At 35.9% G+C, this 16,408-nt stretch overlaps 1 protein-coding gene across 20 annotated transcripts in view; it reads right to left on the bottom strand.

Moving 5' to 3' along the window:
* NUBPL (NUBP iron-sulfur cluster assembly factor, mitochondrial) overlaps positions 1-16,408 on the bottom strand; it is a 230,390-nt gene that overhangs the window by 36,676 nt on the left and 177,306 nt on the right. For 16 of the 20 annotated variants that reach the window (XR_007412681.1, XR_003135457.3, XR_007412676.1 and 13 more), the window contains exons 9-10: positions 4,147-4,267; positions 478-560 (exon numbers count right to left, since the gene is read on the bottom strand). The exons of the other annotated variants lie outside the window; for them this stretch is intronic. Coding sequence is in view for 9 of the 16 variants with exons in the window: in XM_049113623.1 (XP_048969580.1) it covers positions 478-560; positions 4,147-4,267 (204 nt within the window). In the remaining 7 variants the exon portion in view is untranslated. The remainder of the gene's footprint in view (positions 1-477; positions 561-4,146; positions 4,268-16,408) is intronic. 20 annotated transcript variants of the gene reach the window in all.

Raw genomic sequence — 16,408 nt, 5'->3', positions numbered from 1 at the left:
TGTAGAGCCCAATGTAGGGCTGGATCTCATGACCCTCAATCACAACTTAACCTGAACCAAGAGTCAGACTGTCAACCGACTGTGCCACCCAGGCACCTCCAACTCAATACTTCTTTACATTAGTCTCCCTTTTCCTAATAATCAGCTGAACTTCTAATACTGAAATATGGTAACCTGGGGCAGTTAGGTATGGCTAGCCAGGAAAATAGGAATTTTACAAACACTCATTGTTTGTGTTCTTCATGAGAAAACTGGCTAGGTTTTCATAGGTTTATCTATCCAGCTGATAATTCAGAGATAGCACTGATATGCTTACCATATAAAATAGTTATTTAAGGATGCTTTAAATAAGTTAACTAATCTTTGTTTAACACATGCACTGCAAATGAACTTGATCTTCCCAATTTTCTAAGTATCAAAAAGTAAATATCTTTACTTTTAAAGATACAAAAATACATATTTAAAAACATCACTTACCTCATCACTTTCAGGCTGTGAAAACACAATCGGCTGGCCTGTATCTGAAGTTTCCCTTATATTAAGATGTAAGGGAATGTCTCCTAAAAGAGTCCACCAGACATCCATTAACACTACAAAAATTTATATAGGCATTTGGAATTTCACTATTTGAACTTCAGAAAAAACCCTAAAATATCAATTAAATTCATTCAAATCAACTTGAATTATGACTATCCTCAAGTGGTTAAATCTCTAAAAAAGGAATTTCAAATAAAAATTAGGGGTAATATATTCCATTGAGGGCAGTTCAGTGATTGTATATGTACATGTGAAAGCTATGTGGCAGCCAATCAAGGGATAAGGCCCCTGATTTATTCTTTGCTGGAGGTCTTCCAGCAAGAAATGGCTTGGAAGATATTTGTAAAATTATTTCTCTCTATGATGCCTGACATAAAAATATCATACCAAATAACAACAGAAAAATGAAGAGGAAAAGATGAGGAGACAAAGTTGTCCAAAAAAAGTATAATAAAATTATCTTCCTGATGTTGGCAGATGAATGAGCTAAGAGAACTTCTGAAAAGTAAGGCAGATATGTTATCTCCACTACCTGCCTCTCTATCAGACAGAACTATTTCTCTTTAATTTTTTAAAAGATTATATTTATTCATCTGAGAGAGCGAGCGAGCGTATGCACACAGGCATGGTGGAGGGGCAGAGTGAGAAGACAACACCTGGATGAGCTGGGAACCTAATGTGGGACTCGATCCCAAGCCCGAGATCATGATCTGAGCAGAAGGCTGATACTTAACTGACTAGGCCACTCAGGCGCCTCAGTTTTATTAGGTGTCAATCTATATAGCATTACATATAACTTGTAAACTTTGATGAGATCTCAGGAAGTATATAAGAACCTCCACTATTTAGACAGGAGGTTGGAAAGGTTGTGTGTCTTTCCTCAGAATGTGTTACTATTAGGTGGTAGAATTTAGGGGAAAAGTGCTCTGATCTGTCATCCAATTGACTCCACCATCCCTTCACAAATGAAACCTTTCAAAAGGTTAAGACTTAAAATGCAGTAAATGGAGTCATAGGCAGGAGAGTTGATGTATCATAGTACTGAGCATTCTTAGAACTACTTCAAAAACTCCTGCAACGGTTACTGAATGTGTGTATGTATGGGTTTATAGAAATAAGTCATGTAAATAAAGCAGAAGTATATGTTACAAAATTACAAACCTATTACAAGTTACTTTATAAAGTACATAAAGGAACATATTTCAATCTCCTCTTGTCAGCAAATTTGGGGATTTTAATCAACTCTTTAAATCTTTTCTAAAGGTTCAATAGCCAACTGACAAAATACCTGGATATTTCAGTAGTCATTTAAAGATTAGCTTTTGGGGTGTCTGGGTTGCTAAGTGGGTGAGCATCTGCCTTTGGCTTAGGTCATGATCCCAGAGAGTCCTGGGATCAAGTCCAGCATCAGGCTCCCCTGAAGGGAGCCTGCTTCTCCCTTTGCCTGTGTCTCTCTCTATGTCTCTCATGAATAAATACACAAATCTTAAAAAAAAAAAAAAAAAATTAAGATTAGCTTTTCAGTAAATTTGAGGATCTATTCTATAGATCAACTTAAGACTATAAGAAACTGTCACAGGAGTAAGGGAAAATATGTTAAAGAGAATTCTTAGAAACCTATAAAGGGTTTTCTTGATTTATGCCATTATAGTAAGGATTCCTGAATGCTTTAATTTCTACTGCAGTAATGGAAGAAAAAAAAGCAAAACCTTCTCCTTTCCATAGCCACCTACCAATATAGTTTCTGCCTTCTAGAGGCTCCTAATCCTATATATAAAAGCACAGAAAAGCTGATCAAGAAAGAGGAAAACCTTTTTAGAAAATAGGTGGCACACCATAGTAAGGGTGGTAATGGGCTAACAGCTGTATGACAGAGAAGGATAAAAAGGAGTAATGGTATGGAGAGTGGGTAAAGTGCTGCCTGGACTTGAAAAGTATCTCTGAGGGGCTAAGTCTGAAGGAAGCAAGGGCGTATTTCAGAGACATAACTACTACATACAATCCATGTCTATAGGTAATATGGAGAAAGTTCTGAGAGCCATTTTATCAAATAATTATTTAACATAGCCAAATGGATGAAAATAAATTAAGAGACAGCCAGGGAGTCAGTAATGGACATATAAGCCTTCCTAGGGAGTTCAACCAGCCAGGAGGCCATAACTGGGAAGCTCTTACTCAGGTCCTTCTTCCTGACTCCAACTTCTTTGTTATTGGAGCCCCTGCTTCAGATCATGGGAGGTCTCACAGGGCCCCATGACTACATTAAAAAGAGGAGACATGCCCTGAGTTGAAACTCTGAATTATTTTTCTCATAACACTGTTAGTTACAGCAATCTACAGGCACTATCCATTTTTTGTGATCAATAATCTGTTTCTGACACATTTTTAAAGTAACTATACATTTGTGAGCTGTTGGCTAAAATGTAACTTCCATATGTGAGATTGTTTCTCCAGGAGATATATTTCAAATTCTAAATAAGTTATTTGCAATATCATACCATCCATTTATAAATCAGGGAATTATAATATTGTCAGCATAATTCAATAATGCCATTATAATTATACATTTACTTTATTATAGAAGTGAATGTCAATCTGTTGTTGCTATGCATATTTGGGAAATTGAACTTTCTAGGTTAGTTAAACAAAAAAGTTGCAGAATATAATTAGTGGCTATAATTATAGCAATGTATCAAAATATATCATTAGTATTCACCTGGTGTGGTGGCTGCTACAGTGCAAATGCATAATAACAATAATGCATTTAACATCAACTTTTAGAAATTTAATTATAATAAAGAATGTTTTAAAATTCCTTGATCTCTAAGGGATCTTAATTGTTAACTACCTAAAACTAATAATTCCCTCTATTCCTCCCTATTCAGTTTTTAACATCTGCCTTTGCCTAGAACAGAAACTCATTCATAAGGAAAATACCAACACATGTTTCCTAAAATGTCCATTAAGTTGCCTGTGGATTTTTCAAAAATTATGTTTTATCTAAAATCTGTGTTTTGCTCACTCACCACATGATTTTACTTCTCATAACATTAATTAATCCTTCAGTTCAGTAATGTGAACAGTATACACAATATAAACTTCAGGTGCCATAGCTCAAAGACATGGCAAAAATATAGAAAAAATTACAGAGAAAAGAATATTATTTTTCTAGAGCAAGGCATTTTTTTCATATGTACCAAGAACTGACACTTTCAAAGGTTGCTACAACATATTAACCAGGTGTTTTCACATATCTGTTTATACTGAGATATGTGCTCCCAACTTAGCAAACAGACAACCATTATTTAAAATAAGGACTTAAATTACAGTAATCAGACCATGAAACTCTTCTCAAATTCAAGTTATAGGCAGTTTTTACCTACAGTAAAAGTTATAATTGGCAGAATAGGTCTCCTCTTCAAAAGCTTTCCACTAGTGAAATATTATAAAAAGCAAAGAAAGGTTAACATGTACAACTCCCTACACTATCTTAATTTAAAATACAAAACTGAAGACAATCATCATTTTCTGAGACACTCTTCATCATCATGCTTTATCCCCATCTTCCCTCTGCCATTTCCTCTGCAAAGGAATATCTTATGGTTTTACCTAGAATATCAAGATCAAGGGTCTGTGCTAGTCTTCTTGCACCATCAGCACCAAAAATATGAGTTCTGTGTTTACATTTTGGACACTGGAAAACACTCATATTTTGGATAAGGCCCAAAACCTAGAATAACAAGAAACACTGAAATTAAAACAAAGTTAAAACCAAATCTCAATCCATTATTTCAACAAGTTTTTACTGAGTGCCCACTGGGTTCTAGTGATACAATGATGAATAAGTTATGGTCTCTGCTCTAAGGGGAACTCACAAGCTAGTGGAAGAGCGAGACACATGTAATTAACTTTAATAATGTGATAAATGCTAAAGATAAAGAAATGACAGGGATCAAAAAAATTCTGTCTGGGAAGAATAAGAGGTTATCTCTAGGCTGCCCATATTACCCAGAATTGCTTCTTCGAGTTGAGGGTGAGAAGAAGGGTGAAAGCCTATAGCAGGAATTCTAGGCGGAAAGAGGAACACAAGCCAAGGCAGTTAAATATAATTGTACACGGACTATTAGGACTGCACACTAATGGGGGGCCAAGGCAGAAGCTCATTTGATAAGGAGGTCAGTGTCAGATGGTAAGGTACTAAATGCCATTCATGACTTATTCTTGTGACAACAGAAAACCACAAAAGGTTTTAAAGTTGAAAAGATGGTCTCAAGAGGTAATGTTACACAATAAGATCTGTTTTAGAAATTTAGCTCTGATAGCAATACAGAAAAAATAAACAGAAACAAACACAGGAAAATAAGTTGTTAAGAGGCTATTGTGTTACGAAGCCTCATAGTAAATGACAGCTAACAAACACTGAGGGCTTCTTATTATATACCAGGCACTGGGGTAAGTGTTTTAAATGAACTATCTTATTCACTCCTATCAAAAACTTTACGAGATGGGTCTTTTATCATCCCCATTCCATAGCTGGGATAAAGGACACAGCTAATAAAAACTAAAACTAAAAACTAAACTAAAACTCAGCTCTTATCAGAATGTTACCACTTGAAACAAAAATTTCAAGTCTTATAGAAAGTGTCCATCTATTTCTGAGTTTCCCTAGCTTCTGGCACAAAGTAGGTACTTTATGAACATCTGCTGAATAAACAGGCTCTGCAAATATAATCCTTATTCATGTTTCTTTTAATCCTATTTTCTTATTAATGGAAAGCAGTGCATCTCTTCTAGAATAAAAATAAGAAATACAATTATCATGGGCCTAGAGATAACATGTCTATATCACCCCATCAAATTCCACCAAAAAGATCATCATTATAGGAGGTATCTCTATCAGAACATTTTCATTTTAAATGAAGAATGGCACTGACAGTCCACAATGAAACATACAGACATGAAGGTGATGAAATTTGTTATTTTTTCTGAAAAGAGAAACAGAACAGACTAAAATTTACCAGAACATATGCAAATGAAGACAAATTGTGAGGGACATAAATTTGTAGCTAAGCATTTTCCAAGCATCTAATATATGCTTTTTTGCTGATGCGAAGTATTATAAAAATAAATCATATTGTACTTTGGTAATTCAACAGTATCTCCAAAAAGCCAGAAGAAAACACAGCTAAAGATCACATACCTTATTTGTTTATTCAGCATGTCTATATCATACACCCATTGCTTGGTCAAGTTTTACTGCCATTTATGTTAAATGTGATATATTTTCTTCACTGTAGAGCTTTCAACTTACACATAAAAATATCACTCAAGAGGAACGCCTGAGTGGCTCAGTGATTAAGCATTTGCCTCTCGCTTAGGGCGTGATCCTGGAACCCCGGGATCCAGTCCCTCATTGGGCTCCCTGCATGGAGCCTGCTTCTCCCTCTGCCAATGCCTCTGTCTGTGTGTGTGTCTCTCGTGAATAAAAAAATAAAATCTTGGGATCCCTGGGTGGCGCAGCGGTTTAGCGCCTGCCTTTGGCCCGGGGCGCGATCCTGGAGACCCGGGATCAAATCCCACATCAGGCTCCCGGTGCATGGAGCCTGCTTCTCCCTCTGCCTGTGTCTCTGCCTCTCTCTCTCTCACTGTGTGCCTATCATAAATAAATGAAAAAAAAAATCCTTTAAAAAAAATAAATAAAATAAAATCTTAAAAAAAGAAAATCACTCAAGAAATGGGAAAAGGAAAAACACTTAAATATTGTGAAAATCTAGGTGAGGGTATATTCTAATCCAGAGAAAACAGGAAAAGCACCCCTATTCCAGAATTTCTTAGACTCCCAAAGACATAGAAAGGTATGGAGCATAATGTATTTTCAACATATATGATTAACTTATTATCAATATCTTATTATTGTTCTCCATGGCTTATATAAATGTCTCAGACATGGTAATGCCTGGGTGGCTCAGTTTGAGTGTCTGCCTTTAGCTCAGGGCATGATCCCAGGGTCCTGGGATTGAGTCCTACATTGGGCTCCCCGCAGGAAGCCTGCTTCTCCCTCTGCCTAAGTCTGCCTCTCACTCTGTGTCTCTCATGAATAAATAAATAAAATCTTAAAAAAATTTTGTTAAAATCTCAGACATGTTCTCTATATAGACTGCAAAATGTCACCAACATAAAACTGTAAGCAAACTCAGTATTTAATGAGTTCCTATTATATGCCAGTAACTGAGCTAAACAAAAGGAGTAGGATACAGTGATAAGCAAACAGACTTGATCCTTGCCCTCCTGAAGCTTGCACACTAATTAGAGAAACAGAATGAATAAGTAATAGAACAAAAATCTACTTTAAAAATGGAAGAGTTTCTCTGGAAGCAAAGCACAGAGGATTATGAGAGCACAGAACAGAGAGGACTACATCTACCCTGAGAGTCACAGAGGAGTGCCTTGAGGAAATATGTGACCTAAAAGTTAAAGAATCAGCAGGTAAAAACAAGAAAAAAAAAAAGAGAGACAGAAGTAGGGAGCACAAGTCTCCTTTAAGGAATTGAAAGACCAACATGGGTGAGGTATGGTGTGAGTGATGTGAGATTTTTCTAGCAGGACACAATGAAATAAAAATATAAATAAAAAATTATTTTGTTAAACTGGACTATATTAAAATTAATAACATAATTGGAAGACACAAGAGAGTGAAAAGGAAAGCTAAAAATCGGAGATGGTATTTACAATACACATCCACAACAAAGGGCTTTTATCTGGAATATGTGAAGAACTCCATAAACCAGTAAGAGAACATCAGAAATTTAAAAATAGGCAAGACCTAACAGGCATTCCTTAAAAGAGGATATCCAAAGACCAACAAACTTGAGAAAAAAGTTTTCAACTTCACTAATCATAGAGGAATGCAAAACAGAACCACAATGAGATACCACACATTTATGTTTAAGAACTGATTAGAACAAATGAATGTCCATACAATTATAACAACGACAACAAAAACAACAAATACCAAATCTTGGTGAGGACACAGAGCAAGTAAAACTCACAGTTTCAGCTGAGTGTAAACTGGTACAATCATTTTAAATTGATAGAACCATTTTGGAAAACTGGCAGTTAATGTAATTAAATGGATATATGTTCAATTTATACTATGGCACAATAATTCTGCTCTCAGTTATATATTAAAAGAAATGCAAACATAATATTCAACAAAAGACATGTACAAAAGTATCCATAAACAACACTAATTATCCCCAAATAGAAACTGACCCAAAGACCATCAAGAGTGAAATAGACAAATAAATTGTAGCATATTCACATGATGGAATGCCACACAATAATGAAAATGAAAAAACTTTAGCTACAATCAACAGTAAGAATGAATCTCTCAAACATAATTTTAAGCAAAATAAGCAACACAAAGTATATACTTATTATTCCATTTACAAAAATTTATAAACAAGCAAAACTGATCTATGGTGTTAAAATTTGGGTTCCACTTTGGAGAAACCATTATAGATAATACTTCTATGAATGTTTTTACACATGTTTCTCTCTCTCTCTCTCTCTCTCTCTTGCTGAATATTTAGGTTGTGCATATTTAACTTTAAAAAAATGCTAAGAAGCTTTCCAATAAAGTTTACCAATTTATACTTGCATGAGAAATGTATGAGAATTCGAGCTGTGCCACACTTCACCAACATTTGGTATTATCAGTCTCTTATTTTAGAAAGTTTGGTGAGCAAGTAGTGGTATCTCATTGATATTTCCTAGAACCAACCTACCTACCTTCCTTCCTTCCTTCCTTCCTTCCTTCCTTCCTTCCTTCCTTCCTTCCTTTATTTATTTTTAAAGATTTTATGTATTTATTCATGAGAGACACAGACACAGGCAGAGGGAGAAGCAGGCTCCATGCAGGGAGCCAGATGTGGGACTCCAAGATCACACCCTGGACTGAAGGCAGCACTAAACCACTGAGCCACCCCAGGCTGCCCCCGAATCTTCCTTCCTTTATTATTCCCTGTTAAAGTTCCCTAAAAGTAAAGTGACATGAGATTTGGGAGGTGGAAGTGAAGCTATGGGTATTATACTCTACAGTTTACTTTGTTGACAAGTGGGGAAAGAAACTTGCAGGAATGCAGATGTATTTCAGTTTGTCCTCTTTCTTCCTGATACTAGGCCCATCTCCCCTCTGCACTGTGGCTTTAAATTGCATTGCCATAATTACTAATGAAGTCGAGCATATTTTAACATATTTATTGGTCATTTGTATAATCTTCTCCGTAAAGTGGTCAGTTCTCTTTGTCTATTTTTCCATTGATTATGTTTTTTAATTGAATTTTAAGAATTCCTAGTGTTTTTAATATAATTCTTTTGTTGAATGATTAACTTTGCTAATGATTTTGTACTAAAATAATATTTTTAAAATATTTTATTTATTTATTAATGAGAGATACAGAGAGAGAGAGAGGCAGAGACACAGGCAGAGGGAGAAGCAGGCTCCATGCAGGGAGCCTGATGTGGGACTTGATCCCAGGACTCCAGGATCACGCCCTGGGCCAAGGGCAGATGCTCGACCACTGAGCCACCCAGAGATCCCCTAATATATTAAGTATATTATTAAAATTAAGGTCATATTTTTTTCTACATTTTAAAATATGGATAGTCAAATTTTTTTTAAAGATTTTTATTTATTTATTCATGAAAGACACAGAGAGAGAAAGGCAGAGACAGAAAGGCAGAGACATAGGCAAAGGGAGAAGCAAGCTCAAGGCAGGGAGACCGTGGATCACGCCCTGAGCCAGGGGCAGGTGCTCAACTGCTGAGCCACTCAGGCATCCCTAAAAATTTTTAAATCAGTTTGTGAATTGCATTTCCTTTCTATTAGACAGCACTTTGTAGACAATTGAAGTGTGACTATAGAACTAATTTTGGTAATTACCTTATTTAATGCTGTTTCAAGGTCCTAAAGATGCACAAAAACATTTATGAGGGCCAGTGATTTATGAGTACTTTTAAAAATTGAAGAAACATTTACCTTCAAGACTATATAGGAAAGATAAACTGTCAAGTCTTTGCTTTTAGTTGAAATTCTAACAACTGAGTGTGATTAACATACATATATTTATTTGATTAATTAGAAAAGAAAACAAATTATTAAATTATGCAGAGTATGTGTCAGACAACTTTTTCAAACCATAGGGTTAGCTGGAAGAAAGTTTAGAAGAGAACCTTGAGTATTAAAAAGATTAGAAAACACTATACTAGTTTTTAAAAGAGTTCTATAATCAATACTATAGTTTTAAAAGTGTTCTATAATCAATGAGTTTTGAATAGGAGCCAATAATAAGAATTAACATCAGAATATCTATATGACAGTTTTATTCATAAAAATTTTCTTAAATATGAAAGAGTTCATGTCCACGTGACCATGTCCACATGTCCCCTCCCAAATGTTTTATGCTGTGTGAATACTTTATGTGTTGTTAAGCTGTTTGTTTATTATAGAGCTATTTTGTATATCTTTGATAGTAGAAACATTAGAAAACAGATGCTTTGCCAGAGCCTAATTTACATAATACTATTGAGATGCAGCTGTAAGCATGCTCAATCATTTTTTAATGTCTCATCAAAATATAAGATCCTTTTTTGTGTCAACGAAACTAAAAATAATTTTTTTAAAGAGGAAAACATGTATACGATCCTTATCTCTTTTTACTTCAGCTATTTTACTCAAAGAATGTAAATGCCAAATGCCTGCTTAACATCAGCCACCACAAACCTTTTACATGTTATTTTTACGTTATTCCAATCCATCATTGGCTCAGAAAGGTACTTCTTTTATTAACTTTAAAAAAATTGACTCTCTTGAAATATCAACATTGCTCTGAAATATTGGATTTTTGTGTCCAACTGAATTGAATTATGCAAGCTCAAAAGGCCCCAATTTTAATTTCTTCTTGGCATTTAAATCCAGATTCAGGTAAGTAACAAGCAAGATTTTCAGATTACTATATAATTCAATTTCTCAAGGTTAAATTCTTGTTGGTTGGAATTTGTCACAAGGACTAAAACTATGATTTAAGAAAAAATGAGGAGAAATTGTTAAATAGAAAATGAATAATAACAGAAATAGATTAGATTCTTAAATGTTATTCAGTTCTCCATTAGCCTTGAACTTAGTTTTCAGTATATTCCTTGAAGCAAGTGCCCAAATACTATAATTTTTTTAAAGATTTATTTTCATTTATTTTAGAAAGCATGTGCAATTGTAAGTGAGTGCAGCGGGAAGGGACAGAGAGAGAGAGTGAGAAAAGTCCCAAGCATACTATGCACTGTGGAGTCTAAGGTGGAGCTGGATGCCATGACTGAATCACCACCTGAGCCGAAATCAAGAGTCAGATGCTTAAATTGACTGCACCAGCCAGGTGCCCCCAAATATTGTAATTTTTAAAACTGAGATGGGTGTTTCTGTTTTCTCTTTCAGAAGAAGTAGTCTGGCATGGAAAAAACAATGAATGGGGAAACCTGCATTCATATTCCTCTCAGGGACCAACTAAACAGCTGTGGGTCCATGAGGTACAGCTTCACTTCTTTATGTCTTGAATCCTGAAATGAGGGTTTACAACGAATGATGATTTCATAATTATGACCCCTAAAATCTACCACTAAAACAATAACATTCAGAGCCACCCTTTACAGTACTTGGTGCTAAGGTCTATCTATGCTAAGTACTGTATATATAATCTTATTTAACTGCCCTAATGACCTATGAGATGGTTCACAAAACACTGAAGCTGTATTATTTGCTCAAGATCGCAGTTAGTATAAAACATAGCCACAATTCAAACCGGCTAGGTCACTGGTTTGTATGTGGAAGTCACTAAACAAGAGAACTCAAGGATTTTGTTCATGGGAACTAGGTGGCCCAAAACAATGAGTCAATATGGGTTAGTAGAGGGGTTTAGCATAATAATTAAGAGCACAGTTATAAGGGAAGGCCTAATTTGAACCATCTTCACACTAACTGCAGCAATCAAGGCTTTAGACTTCACTTCCTTCCCCTGGTTATGGAGCTCCACTTCCCCAAAACACTCATTATACTTCTCTTGACTACACCTGAAGCTATTTTTTTTTTTTCCACAACATGCCATTTATACACAGAACTAAACAGACAAAAAAAAAAAAAAAAAAAAAAAAAAGAACTAAACAGACAAACACAGAGTCACTATTGCGGTTAGAAGTTGGCAGCATGGGAAAAGGGAGGAACAGGTGAGGAACTGGGGTGTCATTAAAAAAAATACAGGCCCCCCCCCAACCTGGGGTGCCTGGGGGGAACTTGGTCTGCTTCAACCCAAGAGGAATCAGAAGATCAAAAGCGGTTTGGGAAAGCCAGAACCGTCAGGGATAGAGGGAGGAGGAAGGTCCAGGGGGTAAGGGGCCCCTTAACTCCTCATTTTTCAATACACCCATTTCTTGTTTCACTTGCCCACCTGGACAATCAGAACCCCAACGATAAGTAAATTTAATGGAGACTCCTCTTGTTCCCTAAAAATTCTCACCGTGTGGTATATTCTACTGTGTTCACATTACTAAATTCTGGACTATTCAGTTTTGGATAATCTACAGAAACAGCAGTTAAAATGTAGTCTCTGGAAAGCAAACTGCTTGGGATAGGAGCCCAGATGCCCACTAAACAGATAGGTGACCTTATGTGAGTTATTTAATCTCTATACTACAGTTTCCTCATCTGTAAAATGAGAAAAACAATGTCATCTATCCCACAGAGTTGTTAGGGTTATATTACTTTAATTCATGTAAATCGCATGTAATTCATGTAAATAGAACTGCATTCTAGTTAAAAGCATTCATAAACTTGTGAGAGATTCCAAGGAAAGACACACCTGAGCATACAAATTGGTCTCTGAGATGTAATTATGGCCAAGATGCAGCATGCTACCCAGTTTTATAAAGAAAAGCCACTTTTCTAAAAGTGGAAAAGCTAACCAATTGTGAAGTAGGAAGCCACATGTGATGTCATGGGCAAACTAATTAGTGTGTTCCTAGAAAGAATTCAAACAGGACTTCATAAGGCCTCTATAGCCAAAAATGAAAGATTCTTCAAATACATCAAAGGTATGAAACTTCCCAGAGAACCAAATGAGACTGGTTGATAATCACAGAGGAAAAACTATGCTCAAGGAGGAAAGGAGAAAATAAATATGTCACTTGCCTCAATTTTCATGTAAGATCATCTTTTTCTAAATTGTTTTTTAAGGCAGGTCAGCTTGAGGTATTACATATAGTAGGACTTTTGGGGTCTAAGAGACAAACCAGACAGATGCTAAAACAGCTCTAAGACAGGTATCATGAATACTTGGGTTTTGAAGACATTCAGGGGTGAAGATATGGAACTCTGAGTCTAAATGGTTAACCAAACTACCATAAATGGCTACTCTGTCAGAAAAATAATAAACCACAACTCGATCCTCATTGCTCAGAACATTACAGTCTGTGACAATGAAAATGAAAAGCAATGGAACATGGAAAGAAAACATTGATAAGAATCCTCTATTTTAGGTTCTAAGATCACCTAATATATATAGAAAATATAACAATTAACCCTTTATAAATAAATATTTAAAAGCTCCACACAACAGTAGTATCTTTTTCTTTTACTTTTTTGTTTTTAACCAGCAGGAAAAGTAAACCACAGGAAGAACAAGATTCCTATTTCCTTTTTTAAAATACTTGCAAGGCTAAAACAGTTACAGAATTTTCAGAATTATTTACACAGAAAAAAAAAAAAAAAGTAAGTTCAGTGACTAGCATTAGGCTTTAATCTATACTTTTGTTTCCAGATCAGCTGTAGCAGACATGCAGCTGTTGACCTAAGTCCACGGTCTCATCTTCCTTGGCACATAGCTAACCTACATTTCTTGGGCTCCTTGAGAAATGTGACATATGACCATACAACTGAGTTTAGGTGAAGTGTGAACAGAGATGTATGTATGTTTGGTTCATAAAAATCTCCACATGCATGCCTCTGTGCTGTGTTTTCCCTTCTGGCTGGCTCAAATGAGGATGGCCCCAAAGGTGGGCTGATACTCACATGTGAACATGGCAGAGACTACAGTGGCCTAAGTAACTTCCTGGAAGATCACCCTGCTCACCTGTTCATCTATGAATACTATTACATGAGCAAGAAATAAACTGCTATTCCATTTACATCATTATGTATTTTGAGATTTACTTGTGACAGCAATTAACTGTATTAAATAATGCATATTTTAAATAATTTTAGATTCTATATACTTAGCAATTTAATCTATATTAAGAGAATGGTTTAGGCTCAAGTAAAGTACTCAAGGAAATCTCACAATATTCATCTAAATTTTTAACAATTTCTTGTTAAAATTCTTTTTTTTTTTAAGATTTTATTTATTTATTCACGAGAGAGACAGAGAGAGAAGCAGAGACACAGGCAGAGGGAGAAGCAGGCTCCATGCAGGGAGCCCAATGTGGGACTCAATCCCAGGATCCCAGGATCACGACCAGAGCAAAAGGCAGATGCTCAACCACTGAGCCACCCAGGTGCTCCTCTTGTTAAAATTCTTTTTAGCAAATATGGACTAGTCAAAATATGTAGGCCAAATACATAAATATCTATAAATTATAAATTTATCTGTTTCACAATATTCTAAAAGTTTATAATAAGCAACATTAATTACATTGACATTATTGGTTATTCAGTTTGTGCCAAACACGGTGCTACTAAGCCCTTTGTGGGCATTATTTCATTTATTTCTCACCTCAACCATATGAGGGAAACAGTAATATAATTTCTACCTTATGAATTAAGTAACTTGCTTAGGTTATACAGCTACCAAGTGAGAGAGTTAGGATTTGAACTCTAGCCTTCAGACTCCTGAACTCACTCTCTTCACCACTACGTAAGAATGCTTGTGCCAGTAGCACCCTATTGCTTAAAAAATTACTATAAGATTTCTGAAGTAATTTAATTTGCAACCATAAGAGAGGTTATATACTTACTAAAGAATATAGCTCTCTCAGTGCTAAAAAGATCAATCTAGGTATAAAAGGCTTCAAATAGGGCAGCCCTGGTGGCGCAGCGGTTTAGTGCCGCCTGCAGCCTGGGGCGTGATCCTGGAAACCCTGGATCGAGTCCCACGTCAGGCTCTCTGCATGGAGCCTGCTTCTCCCTCTGCCTGTGTCTCTGCCTCTCATTCTCTCTCTGTGTCTCTATGAATAAATAAATAAAATCTAAAAAAAAAAAAAGGCTACAAATATACAGATTAATAAATGTTTCTGTGAGGAGATGGTCACATACATCATGTGATGTGAATAGTACTAAAAAGGCCAACTCAAAATCATTTTCTCTACCAGTCTCTTCCTTGCCAAACAGTTTTAAATCATAATCCTCATAGAAAGTAAGGGCAGGGATTTGTGACTGAGGATCTAACCTCTTATTTCTACTCATTGTCAACCTGAGCAAAAAACTAGCACCTGGTAGATTTATTAATGGCAGCCTAACTCTCAAAATCCCTTAGATTTTTGTCATTTTTTTTCTAACCACCCCTACCCTATGTAATCAATTGCCAAGCCTGTCAATTCTTCCTTCAAAATGTCAACTATATTTATTCTCTTTTCCATTTTCAATGCTGTCAGATCCCTATTCCCTATCACCTACATCAGTGTTGTTCCAAATTATTAAAACTGTCTTACCATAAGAGAAATATTTTAAATCTTGATCCAACACAAAAACCCCCTTTGTGTATGTATAACTGAGACCAAATCTTTATAAAGCAATACTTTGTCTTCCTGAGAGTAATTTACCCTGTATTGTTTACAGGGTTTCATTTCTCACTGTATTGGTTTCATGACTAATGAGTGGGTCACAACCTGCAGTGTGAGTAACTCTGAGCATTGCAAATGCTTCCTTAATGTTTTCACTCTCCCGGCTCCTGCCCTTTCTATTAATTTCCACCAAATTAAATATTTTTAAAGCTCCATTCTAATTAAGTCTATTTCTCAACCAACATTATTTATGGACTCCTCTAAATCTCAAGAAGAAAGTCCAAATCTTTAGCTCTGTGGTTAAAACTCTACCAAATCTGGGCCTAGCAGAGCTACACCAAAGCATATTACTTCAACTATAGACAAACTGAACAACCCTGAACGCAACTTGTGATTTCCTGATTCTTTTCAGACTAAATTCTGTCCCTACTCAAGTCTCTGGATATGCCTATGAAAATCCTACTCCATTCATTCATTCTGTATTTATTTAGTGAGCAGCTGTATGTTCTTGGCACAGGGGGAGGTAAGGGGTCCCTTCACTCAAAGCTTATAGCATGGCATGCACAAATGTGAAAAGTACTGACAAATATGAAAACAGCTACAAAAGGGGAATTAGAGTCTTACTAGATTATGCACCAGAACAAGCCCACCTAGTTAACAGGGACAGGGCAGTCTCTCAGAGAAACAATCATTCAATCTAAGTACCAAAGGATAAAAAGGAGCTACCAAGTGAAAAATGATGGTAAAGGGATCTCATGTGGAGAAACAGCATGCTCAAGGCCATGAAGAAAGAAATTCTGTGGAAGTCTAAAAGAAGTGGAACATGACCAGTTTCACTGTGGCAGAGAGAATGCAAGGCAGAGTGGCCTATGAGCTGGGGATAAAGACAACAGCAGATTGTGGCTGCCATTATATACCAGGTCAAATGTCTATATAATAGGTACTTAAATGCCTGCTATATACCAGGTAACTGAGCATTTAAGAATATTTAAAGCATGTTTTCTTACCCTCCAAGATTCTTCTTCTGTGGAGACTGACAGGTAAACTATAG

This window comes from Canis lupus, chromosome 8 (assembly GCF_003254725.2).
Source record: "Canis lupus dingo isolate Sandy chromosome 8, ASM325472v2, whole genome shotgun sequence".
NCBI lineage: Eukaryota > Metazoa > Chordata > Mammalia > Carnivora > Canidae > Canis > Canis lupus.
Note: the sequence above shows the minus strand (reverse complement) of the source record. Positions and strands in the feature narration are given on the sequence as shown.